Source organism: Salmo salar, chromosome ssa26 (assembly GCF_905237065.1).
Source record: "Salmo salar chromosome ssa26, Ssal_v3.1, whole genome shotgun sequence".
NCBI lineage: Eukaryota > Metazoa > Chordata > Actinopteri > Salmoniformes > Salmonidae > Salmo > Salmo salar.
Genome location: NC_059467.1, coordinates 24,825,706 through 24,838,242, shown reverse-complemented (window position 1 = coordinate 24,838,242; position 12,537 = coordinate 24,825,706). Strand labels below are relative to the sequence as shown.

The window sequence follows — 12,537 nt, the reverse complement described above, 5'->3', positions numbered from 1 at the left end:
TTCCGGGCAGTCGGGCCACTCTGGCAGTTCCGGGCAGTCGGGCCACGTCTGGCAGCTCCGGGCAGTCGGGCCACTCTGGCAGCTCCGGGCAGTCGGGCCACTCTGGCAGTTCCGGGCAGTCGGGCCACTCTGGCAGTTCCGGGCAGTCGGGCCACTCTGGCAGTTCCGGGCAGTCGGGCCACTCTGGCAGTTCCGGGCAGTCGGGCCACTCTGGCATCTCCTGGCAGTCGGGCCACTCTGGCATCTCCTGGCAGTCGGGCCACTCTGGCATCTCCTGGCAGTCGGGCCACTCTGGCATCTCCTGGCAGTCGGGCCACTCTGGCATCTCCTGGCATTCGGGCCACTCTGGCATCTCCTGGCAGTCGGGCCACTCTGGCGGCTCCTGACTAGCGGGCGGCTCTGGCGGCTCCTGACTAGCGGGCGGCTCTGGCGGCTCCTGACTAGCGGGCGGCTCTGGCGGCTCCTGACTAGCGGGCGGCTCTGGCGGCTCCTGACTAGCGGGCGGCTCTGGCGGCTCCTGACTGGCGGGCGGCTCTGGCGACTCCTGACTGGCGGGCAGCTCTGGCGACTTACGACTGGCGGGCAGCTCTGGCGACTTACGACTGGCGGGCAGCTCTGGCGACTTACGACTGGCGGGCAGCTCTGGCGACTTACGACTGGCGGGCAGCTCTGGCGACTTACGACTGGCGGGCAGCTCTGGCGACTTACGACTGGCGGGCAGCTCTGGCGACTGTTACGACTGGCGGGCAGCGCTGGCGACTGTTGACTGGCGGGCAGCTCTGGCGACTTACGACTGGCGGGCAGCTCTGGCGACTGTTGACTGGCGGGCAGCTCTGGTGACTGTTGACTGGCGGGCAGCTCTGGTGACTGTTGACTGGCGGACAGCTCTGGTAACTGTTGACTGGCACTCCAGTCTTGCCCCGTCAAACAGCCCTTGTGCCCCTCCCTAAACAAATCTTGGGGGTGCCTCTCGGTCTCCCTTACCCGTCGTGTTCCCCAGTCCTCGCCAGACTTCTTCCGCTGCTTGGTCCTGGTTTGGTGGGGAATTCTGTCACAGAATATGTCGTACTATTCGGCGAATATGTCGCATGGGAGAGAGAAGGACCAAGGCGCAGCGGGATTGTGAATACTCATATTTCTTTTAATGGTAAAAGGCAAAGCATCCACCGGAAAACAAAACAATAAATGATACTCACAACATGGACAGTCTTACAGGCTATGCAAACGCAGTGCAAGAACAATTCCCCACCACCGACAAACACAAACACACCCACATATATGGGACTCTCAATCAAAGGCAAATAGACAACACCTGCCTTCAACTGAGAGTCCCAACCCCAATTAACCAAACATAGACATACATAAACCAGACTCAACATAGAAATAGACCACAACTCAAAACCCGGAAATAATCAATCAAACGACCTCCTAACTAACACACCACCCCGAACCACATAAAACAAATACTCTCTGCCACGTCCTGACCAAACTACAATACCAATTAACCCTTATACTGGCCAGGACGTGACAGTACCCCTCCCCCTAAAGGTGCTAACCCCGGAAGCACCTTAAGAAAACAACAACCCCACACAAAAAAATAAACAATTTAAATAAAAATTAAAAATAATAATAAAAAAAATCCCCCTACTAAAGGGAGGGAAGGGAGGGTGGCTGCCGTCAACGACGGCACTGTGCTACACCCCCCCTCCCCAACCCACCTATATCTGGAGGTGGCTCTGGTTCTGGCAGCTCCGGGCAGTCGGGCCACTCTGGCAGCTCCGGGCAGTTGGGCCACTCTGGCAGCTCCGGGCAGTCGGGCCACTCTGGCAGCTCCGGGCAGTCGGGCCACTCTGGCAGTCGGGCCACTCAATCCTCACTGTTTCTACGATTTTGCATTATTAAATTGAATTATTCTAACTATATCCCTGTCCTTTATGTCTCCTTTTCAGTTGTATTTATTCATTGCTTTATGGTGCTGGAGGGAAAATACACTTAAAACTATTATCTGTCTCTTGATGGTGCCCTCCCTGGATACCTCACTTTGCATCACTTTTCACTGCAGACTGTGCCCTGTGCTCCCATCATAGAGCTGTGTCAGCACCCAGAATTATTTACACCTAGATGCTTCGGCTGCCACATAACTGGGCTGGGGGTGGGTGGATGGTGGGGGATGGGGTGGCTTTGTATGCTGCCAGTGGGCCCAGTAATGTTTCCACAGCTGCCCACATGTCTATATACTTTCTGGCTCAGCCACTGGGGTTCTGCGTACATGGCTGTGATTCCCAGAGGATTTGCTAAAGCCAGTCTGTGATGTGCTGGAACAATGTGAGGATGAGTCGACTAAAACCACATGACGCGTGAGAAATAGAAATGCTTTCGAGTTCATCACGTGCAGATATGTAACTGAGTCATGCCAACATACAAACATGCCAACAGAGAGCACATAGAGTACGGAAAAACAAATGGTCATATACACTATTATACAGATCAAACAAGGGTCTATGATTGAGAGTATGGGAGAAATATCCCTGTGTTGGTATTCCTAGGCTAGGAATAGATTGCACTGTAGCTCGGAGGAGGCAAGGGTCTGTGCTATATCTCAGAACACTAGCAGATGTTAAGGGCTGGGTGACAAGCCTCTTCACCCTCTCCCATTTCAGGAACAAGTCAGTGGGTTGTGACAGGGAAGTAATGGTCAAGGGGACAGTCCAAAAAGTTTGCAGGTTAAACCTCCCAATGTTCAGAAGGGTTTACTTCCAAAAGTCTTGCGCTAACATGAGTTAGTATGTAATACACATGTAATACCATCAATCAAATATACAAGCTTTATACCACGGCTTGGCTGAATACTCAGTTCTGATTAGCAAAAGCTAATGTATAATATGTTGTGTTTGTGTGCTGCTACACCAAAGGTTAAGCAACAGGAATTGCGTATTCCAAGTCAGTGCATCTCAGAGTGTCAAATCAATTTCATTAATGCTAAAGAGTTCTTTATCGCAGTCTTTTTGTTTGCTTATTCTGCATCCAAGTCTAATCGATGTCAAATGTGCACAATGGTCAGTGAGTCCAACAGTGCGTAGAAGTCAGTGAATACAGCCAGCTTTAAGAAAGGAGATCTCTGAGGACTTCTAGTGGTCATCTGTATTACCACTCCTGCAAGCATTCTGGTGATAATTATTGACAGTATCATTTGAAACGGTCCTGTTTCTACGTGCTATAGAATCTAAAAGGTCCAGATGTGATTGTGCAATCATTGAGTTGTTGGAGCAAAACTTGCTAATTGTCAAGATTCCACTAAGACATTGGCTTTGACGTTCACATAAATGCTTTTTACAAGAGCAGCAAAAACAGTTATTGTTAATTTGAACACAATCAATAGTTATTACATTGATAACCATCTTGCATACTATATACAGTTAACTATCTCTCTCTCTCTCTCTCTCACTCTACCCTTCTTCAGGACTTCCACTATGTTTCTCCCTCTACAAATGGGAATATGGCCTCCTCTCCAAGTGAGACCTCCCACCTAGCACTTCACCACTGAACTGATAAGTCAGCTTCTTCTTGACCTTTTTGACCTCGCCTGTCTTGCCATAGTTGCGAAGAGCCCGTGCCATCTTCTGGTAGGTCATTTTCTTGCGGTTGCCCTTCTGTACGCCCCACCGATGTGCCAGGGCCTCCTTGTGTTTCGAGGAGAACTGGAAGGTGCCCTTGTCCCTGTCCACCCACCAGATACTGTCCTTCATGTCCCCATTCCTCAGCAGATCCAGCAGGAACTGGTACAGACGGATCTTCTTCTTGTTGCCTATATTAATGTTGACAAAGTGACAAAATGGTTAAACATGCAATGAATCAGTTGAGGAGGTTCCCTACCTATGACCTACATGCGGTAGGGTTATTGTGACCTCAAAAGCTAAATCAAACATGTGAGATGTTAGGTATGCATTTATGAAAGAATTCCCTACCCAATTCTCCCCTTGTTACGTGGGCAATGTGGTCCCTCAGACACTCTTCATCAGACACTTCTAGTGGAGGGCTGCGGCCTCCTTGCTCCTCGTCGTCTGAGCTCCTCATTGTCTGAGGAGAGGGGTGCAAGTAGCCCATGGCACGAGGGTAATATGGCACCTTGGACACAACAAACAACAATAACCATGTAGTCATTACAATACAAAACCATTACAATTACAACCAATTACAATACATTATTTTGGAGCAGTATTCACTGACAAATTACAGCTAAACAAATTAGATACCATGCTGATCATGTTATATACACAGTGAGGCGCAAGTGTTATTAATGAAGGCAACCGTTTTTACTCCCCCAATCATTTATCCCCACCACAGGTGGCTGGTAGCACCTTAATTAGGGAGGACTGGCACATAGTAATGGCTGGAACGGAATAAATGGAATGGTATCAAACACTCCATTCAAGCCATTATTATGAGCTGTCCTCCCCTCAACACCCTCTTGTGAATACCCACTCCCTTGAATTTATCAAGTGACAGTAGAGTTGAATGAATACTTATGTGGGAGAAAAAGAGCTTCAACGCAGATTTACTTAAAGTGTAGTCAACTTTGTCCTAAGTGCAAAAATAATCTGACTGGTTTAGGGCAGAATCAATCCGATTGGTTTCTAACTCTGAATCTTGGAAATAACATTGAGTTACAAGTTGTAATGTTTTAAAATGATTTTTGTGTTACAGTAGTCAAACAAATGTGGCAGTATCTCTAAGACACAACTGGTCTCCTGACTTGAAGCAAAGAGTAAAATGTAGCAAACTAGCAGCCTTATGCTAAGCTAATCAGAGGAAGAAAGTTAGCTAAGCATTTAGTAACCTCTTAGCTACTCATGTGGAATTAATAAATAGAATATTGAGTCATAGAATAGAACTAGCTAGGTCTCAAATATACCTGTAAATCGGCTCCCATTTACTTTATCAAAAATATTTAGTTAAATAAGCTATATAAACTTCTGGGGGAAGAAAAGTAAAATGCTAAGCTAAATGTAGCTTAGCTGAGCAGAAACCTACCTCCTACTAATGATGAATTATAAAATAAAAATAGCTAGCAAGTTAGGTCTCAATTCTGCCAATAGGTCAGTTAATATTTGTTTTATTAAAAGTTTAGTTGAATAAGCGATATCAACAACAAAAAAATGGAACAGACTGTTTATGCTACCCTGGGGGCAGAAATGTTAGTTTGGGTCAAGATCACTTGGTGCCCTAAGGGCAGACTTTAAGCAAACTGGAATGCATTGTTTAAATGCTTCCCCGGGTTACCAAAACCCCACATATCTTTAAGATATTTTCTAATTTCTCTCCCTCATGAGGAGGGAGGATAATGAAAGTTCACAGAAGTAACAAGTACACCTATCAATTATTATAGTGTTTTTACTGATATCAATTTTGATAATAAATTATTAAATGATTAAAACTCTAAATTCTGTATCCAAATTGGTAACGGAATTTCCCAAAAATCGGTAATGGAATTTCTGCAATTTAATTGGCTACGACGGGAAATCATAGTAGTCACAAACCACAGTTGGGTTCACAAGTTTGGACAGCACAGTACTATACAGTACAGTAAATAAAAGTAGAGTAGAGTTCAGTACAGTAAAGAAAAGTACAGTGCAGTACTGTATTGTAAAGTACTGAACTGTGCTCTACTTTACTGTACTCTACTGTACTCGATTGTACTCTACTGTTCTGTGCTCTGCTGTACTGTACTCTACTGAACTCTAATGTGCTGTACTTTGATGTCCAAATTTATGAAACATAGACGTCTATGACTGGTTCAGATTTAGTTTGTTTCGGACCAAGCAAATTTGGTTTTGTTTGGGGGCAGAGCTCATTAAAGTAATAGCCGTTGTGTAGAATAATCTCCAAAATATGCAAAGGAGGATATTGCATACGTATACCTTTGTGTACCTATTTAGGATAGATCCGCATGAAGAGAATAACATTCATATCCATAATTATGCATTTCTGTGTAGTACAGATCAGGGACCCATGATGAAATTCTGTTACCGCAATTAATTTACCCAGTGTAAATCCACTTCACCGATTGTAGTTCCATAACAAAATAGATTTTTTCAAAGTCAAGGTATCATGTCATAGCTGACACCCCATTCTTTCTGCAGACATTGTTGAATCCTAATTCTGAAATTTTACAGAAATTCTGTTACCAAACTTTGAATCTGCACAGTTCCACCAGTAAATGTGGTTTTGTTACATTTTCTGTGTAAATTGTTAAACGTAGCCCTTGTGCACTGTATGGTTTGTTAAACTTTAAAATAAATAGTTTTTTGTTTGACATACATTTTAAGTGAAAAATCTGAGTCGTGGAATTGCCCTTTTCTAAATGCTATGGTTATCTTCACCCAAACGAACATTTACTGACATATTTGAGACCTAGCTAGTTAGCTCTGTTCTTTGACTCAACATTAGTAAAAGATAGCTATCTGCTAGCCAACTAGTTCTGTTTTGCTTAGCATTTTATATTGATGCCCCTGGAGCAGCATAACTTTCCATCCCTGTTGTTTTTGTCATAAAGCTTATTCAACTTAACATTTCAATAAAGCAAATGTTACCTGACTTATTTGTATATTTGACACCTAGTTAGCTATAGTAGTTATATTTATTAATTCAACATGAGTAGCTAAGAGGTTGCTAAATGCTTAGCTAACTAGCTTGCTCTGATTAGCTTAGCATGTCACTGCTAGCTTGCTACATTTGACTCTGTTTCAAGTCAGGAGACCATTTGTATTTTAGAGGTATCGTCACATTTGTCTGACTACTCAAAATAACAACTTGTAACTCAAAATTCTATTTACATGATTCTCAGTTCAAACATTCGCCATGTTTTTAAGAGTAGTATATCTGTTAAACTCTGCCCATTGACCTGTTCTTGACAATATAATCATCTCAAATTAGCCCAGCGGTCGCAAAGATTATAGGGCACCACCCCGCTGCATGAGGTGTGATGTGTGGTTGCTGTTATTGCAGTTTGACTGTTTGGCCGTGCAAAATCCTGGCAAAACATTCAGCACACAGTTCTAAAAACCCACTGTTTCTGCTCTGAGGCTGTATGTCAGTTCCATTTAAAAATCGAAAAGGCATCTTTAAGGATATTCTCATCCACGCTCATTAATTAATGCTCTCTGTTTAAAGTGTAATATTTAAAATGTAAGATTTTACACTAGGAAGACAGACAATGTTCTCTCTCTGTGTGTGTGTGTGTGTGTGTGTGTGTGTGTGTGTGTGTGTGTGTGTGTGTGTGTGTGTGTGTGTGTGTGTGTGTGTGTGTGTGTGTGTGTGTGTGTGTGTGTGTGTGTGTGTGTGTGTCATAATGTTGGAGAGGCCACTTCTGGTTAAAAAAAGAATTATTTGTTCATCAGCCGTTAGTGAGTTGGCAGATTATAGTTCTGTAGCAACACCAGCAGGCCCCAGTTAGGAAAAGGCCCCAATGTCAAACCATCTGTGTGTAGGCGCACCCTACATCCTCCACGCAACATAGCTCACCAGTAACAAATAGTAGCCCAGATATGCTTTCATACTCATTTCTTTATCTGAAGCCAGATGGTTGATTTTATGTTTATCTGTTATTAAGCATTTCTGAAGCATTGCTATTGCCACTAACCGTATTGCTTCCGTCCCTCTCCTCGCCCCTACCTGGGCTCGAACCAGGGACCCTCTGCACACATCAACAACTGACACCCATGAAGCATCGTTACCCATCACGCCACAAAAGCTGCAGCCCTTGCAGAGCAAGGGGAACAACTACTTCAAGGTCTCAGAGCGAGTAATGTCACCGATTGAAACGCTATTAGCTCGCACCCCGCTAACTAGCTAGCCATTTCACATCGGTTACACCACTAGAGGGGACATGTAAAGGAATTCTGCTACTTGCTTTAGTCCTGAACATTCAGAACATTCTCTATTAGTCATGTACACTACATCTGCTTGAAAAGAATGATCAACTCCAACGCTCTGACTGTGTTCGAGGAAAAGAGAGGTCAGAGGTCAGGGGGTGGGCTCACCGGTGGGGGTAGGGCATGGTTGTGTCCCCCAAGGCCAGGGTCCAGAGAGAGAGTGTCAATATCGCTGTAACGAGCCATACTGGGTAGATGTAGTTGCTGGACACTCTGGAGCTCAGTGAAGTGGCCCTCTGGGAGGTTGTCAAAGTCCAGAGGATGAGCATGATGAGTAGCGTGATAGTCCCAGTGATCTGAACAGAGAGAAACATTTTAATTGTTTATAGAGTAAGAGGTAGGTCTGAAGGAAGTGTACACTAAATGGCAATGTTCAGATGGCATAGAATAGAGAAAACCTATTTGACTACAGATTCCAAATACACAATGTCTGCTTGTCACGACTTCTGCCGAAGTTGATGCCCCTCCTTGCTCGGGTGGTGCTCGGCGGTCGACGTCACCGGTCTTCTAGCCATCATCGATCAGTTTTTCATTTTCCATTGGCTTTGTCTTGTCTTCCTACACACCTGTTTCCAATCCAATTAATCATGTTGTGTATTTAACCCTCTGTTTCCCCTCATGTCCTTGTCGGTGATTGTTTGTGATATTATGTTACGTGGGTTTGTGTATCGGTGTGCGACGGGTATACTTTACCCATTTATTTTGTACTTTGGTTTTGGAGTTGTTTTTTTATTAAATACTCCATATTAACCAACTTGGTTTCTGCTGCGCCTGACTTCCCTGCCCCCTACATACACGGACATGACACTGCTATTCATTTAAAGTGTTCAGCAAAATGTTTTAGGCAGTTTCCTGTTCACACATCTTTGCTTTGGCAGTTGTCTTTTTCTTTCTTTTTAGCCTGAATGTCACAAATGTGTTAAAACGTGTAGAAACTCTAAAAACATTCCGCATGTAAACATGTTTTAGAGACTTGCCATTCTTATTATTTTATATTTATCAAGCATACTGTAATAATTTAGTTTGTTAAATGGAGCAGAGCATATATAATTCTACAGCTCCTACTAGTAAATACCAGTTTATACTTGCAGTAGGATCAGTTGATTACAGGAGAAAATACAACCGAACCTCTCCATTTCAATAAACCCCAGGGGGGAAAGTTGTGCCTGACAGAAATGGCATCTGTTTCCTGTACTCCATGGGGGCAACATGGTTGGCTCCAGCTGCAGTGTCTTGATACTTTTTATGTACAGTATTGCCTTTAATATAGCTACTGTGTGTGATTTCCTCAGGCCTGGTCAAACACATATCTAGTTGGGCCGGCACTATTCACTTCCGTATAAGTGATTTTCAAATTGTTTATTTCGTCTACAATTATGTGATGGTAAGTTCATCAGAGAAAGGGAAATTAATTTGAAATGTATATCATTGTATCATAGTTATCAAGATTATCAATAGATAATACATGAGGTATTAATACTAGGGAAAATGTTGTAGTGTTTTAAAGCTCACCTCCTTGACTCTCTGCATTGATGACATACGGATATGAATATTCTGACATCTGTTGTCTATAGATGTCAGGTTCGTACATGTCTTCTGACGCCTGTCAAAACAAAAAGAATATCCTCAACTGAAATCATAACAAAACTTCACATAAAGTTTTACTATTGTTTCCAAGGAACTGACACTCAACATCTATATACAAATTGCTTTCTGCCCTTGATAATGTTTATTGATAAGGACATTGCTGAACAACATTTTGAGCTTTTTAAACTTCATTGACATTTACTATAATTCTTTTGCTGGGTTTTTTTCATGGTTGGTCATAACCTTACAAAATTGATTGTTGTGAAACAAACTATTATGTTAGAAAATGTAGACCACAAAAGTACCAACATTGTGTACCAGTTTAAGAGTTTGGAAATGAATAATGTTACAGTAATCTATTAACATATTTTAATTAATTATCATAATTTGAAAAATGAAATGTTAATATGAATTTCAAACTTGAATTCAGTGAGTTTACGATGCTTGAGATGCATTTTCTGTATAAGTACATCCTGTGGTATATAAACAAGTACATAAACTCAACAAATAACCACATACCTGTATATACTTGGGCCTATAACTGAATTAACACAAATTGTTTGACTCATTGTGTACTTACAGGACCAGGTGAGATGAGGTACCCCTCCATTCTGTATGGATGCAACATGAAGGCTTCTTCTTGAACTGACCTACTTCAGGCACTTAGTTTGCAATTGTTTCTCACACTCTTTCAAAACTTTTCCCGCACCATTGCACAATGTTTACCAAATTTCCTCTCACCAAACGAAACCCAAAATGTCTCCTTCTGCCTACACAACTTTATCCACTTGTAAGCCAAGCTATTCTCTGGGACTCTAATTTTGTCTAAGAAAATAAAAGAAATTAGCCCTACTCAGTGACCGAAAATTAAAAGGGAACCTGTTATTTTGACTTCTGTATATCTTTGTAGGTGTACACATCTCAGTGTGTCTGGTGGTGGTTCCTGGTCATTGGTGATTTGTCAGGGGGAGATTCTAACATCTCACATTTATTAAGGCTCAATTGCGTCGCCTCCCAAACCAGCCAATCATTTCAAGGCCTGTCTTAACTGTCAGTCTTCTAGCATAGCATCATCTGTCAGTGGATAGTATCTTTGCATGTCATTGTGACCATTTTGCCAACCAAATTAAATGGTTTTTTTTGTGTGGCTAAAGTCAGGGGCGAAAATCTGATATCAACTTTGGAGGGGACAATTACATGAAATTTTCTCAAGAGCAATTCCTGAGGGGGACACCAAAAGTAGTGCTGTAACACATAGCCTACATTGTAATATGGTAAATGTATATTGAGGAACCAAAGAAATAAGGTGTTTGCCGTACTCCTAACTACCGGTACCCAAAACTACACAACTAATCACAACAGCAATACCATTGCCTTTAACAAATCTTAGTTCAGTCACCAGTTTAAGTTGAGAGTGGGGGTATCCATGGCATTTTCCAATTATGTTCCTATTTTACAAGTTAAAAAAATGGAGAACTTTTCATAATGTTGCCAAACAAAGACTCAACAAACTTACCTGAGACTCCCTGTCTCTGCCAGTCTGTCCCTGCATATCTGTCCCCAACTCTGCTGTCTGTGTGCCATCTGTTGCCTGCTCTGCCTAATGACATCATTGTGAAACATTTCCATTAAAATTTCATTTCTTTCTTATGAACATTTTATCAACTAGTCTTTCAGATATTAGGCTACTAGGGTTCTTACTTTGTGTTTTGGTGTACTGAAAAATGCTCTGATGTCTGTCTTTTATTTTTCTGCCATTTTTCTACCTGGCTGGCTGGCTACACACACACACACACAGTGTGTAGGTTATTTACAGTAGGAGATGGGCTTCTATCATCTTATCTTTTATCATTCTATTTGGGCTTCGATCTAAAAGGTAGCTAGCAAATGTGAAACGGATTAAAATGACAAGAGTTGACAGCTGTATGAGTTCACCATTTACACAACATATGCTGCAACCTTTTGTAATTTTAATAGTTTGTTTCATATTGGCTGGCTTCCAACAATAGCTGAATTTGCAAAGCTAGCGAGCACCAATTCCGTTTCAGTGGTGTTTGCTATAATCTTTGCTACCCGGGTTAAATAAAGGTGAAATAAAATAAATAAATAAAAGTTCCCTTGCGACAATTTAGCTTTTGTACCGAGACCATTAAATATATTTAAGACAATGGTAGAAGAGAGTGTAGTTCTGTTCAGTTTGGACTTCAGTTTATCGCTAACCTTATCACAGGGACTTTGAAGCACTAATTTACATCATCTGCATGCTGATCTTGGAATAAATTGACGATAACAAAGATTCCATCTTTGACGAGGCCACATAAATGGAATAGGTACTAGCTAGCTTAATAGTTAATATTTGCGCGCTAGCTCTGCATATTCAGCTAGTGTGTGGGCGCGATTGACTGGATTAACCTCACGTCAGTTACGTTCATTGAGTGCCTTTCAGACAGTAGACACGACCCCTCTGTTACCTTGCCAACTAAGGAACTGGCAGTGGATCAAACCATTGTGAGGCAAAGGGTGGGGGGGTCGCAATCTTTTGAAACTTAAAAACGTGCTATTAAGTGTCTATAATCAGCACAATTGCTTTCATTGCGTATTATTAATATTATTTAAATTACATAGTTATGTTTCAGTGATATATTGGGGGGGACAAATCATATTTTTCCCAGGATGGGGGGTCGTGTCCCCCCGTCCCCCCCGGGATTTCCACCCCTGGCTAAAGTACAGGTATCCATATTCATATACCTTGCATACACTATTGAAATCTATATGAATATTACAAATCTAATATGAATTTTTTTTACCATGTTTCAATGCCAGATACCTAAACATTGTCATCTCACATTTTTAACTGGTTTAATTCCTACTTATCAGACCAGTATCAGTGTGTACATTGCATTTGGTGTTCAGCAAGGTTCGGCACTTGGACCCCTGTTATTCCCTATATTATGCTATCCCTTCAAATAAACTTAGTGGTGTAAATATGTCAATTAAAAAACAAACCAGTAGCTTGAGT

General features: G+C 42.2%; 1 protein-coding gene across 1 annotated transcript; it reads right to left on the bottom strand.

Annotated features, from left to right (window-relative positions):
• Nucleotides 1-1,120: 1,120 nt before the first annotated feature.
• Nucleotides 1,121-10,661, bottom strand: LOC106587480 (transcription factor PU.1). Its single transcript, XM_014175897.2, has 5 exons — nt 10,099-10,661; nt 9,444-9,534; nt 8,040-8,227; nt 3,966-4,125; nt 1,121-3,805 (listed from the first exon to the last, which is right to left on the bottom strand). The coding sequence occupies exons 1-5, from the start codon at nt 10,144-10,146 to the stop codon at nt 3,483-3,485; spliced, it is 810 nt and encodes a 269-aa protein (XP_014031372.2). The 5' UTR covers nt 10,147-10,661; the 3' UTR covers nt 1,121-3,482.
• Between the last annotated feature and the right edge of the window lie 1,876 nt (nt 10,662-12,537).

Excerpts from the sequence above, each read along its gene's own strand:
- LOC106587480 (XM_014175897.2), bottom strand. The coding sequence starts at position 10,146 with ATGTTGCATCCATACAGAATGGAGGGGTACCTCATCTCACCTGGTCCT. Across the intron at positions 9,535-10,098 it reads ACCTCATCTCACCTGGTCCT|GCGTCAGAAGACATGTACGA; the intron begins GTAAGTACACAA and ends TTGTTTTGACAG. Across the intron at positions 4,126-8,039 it reads ACCATGCCCTACCCCCACCG|GTGCCATATTACCCTCGTGC; the intron begins GTGAGCCCACCC and ends GTTGTGTCCAAG.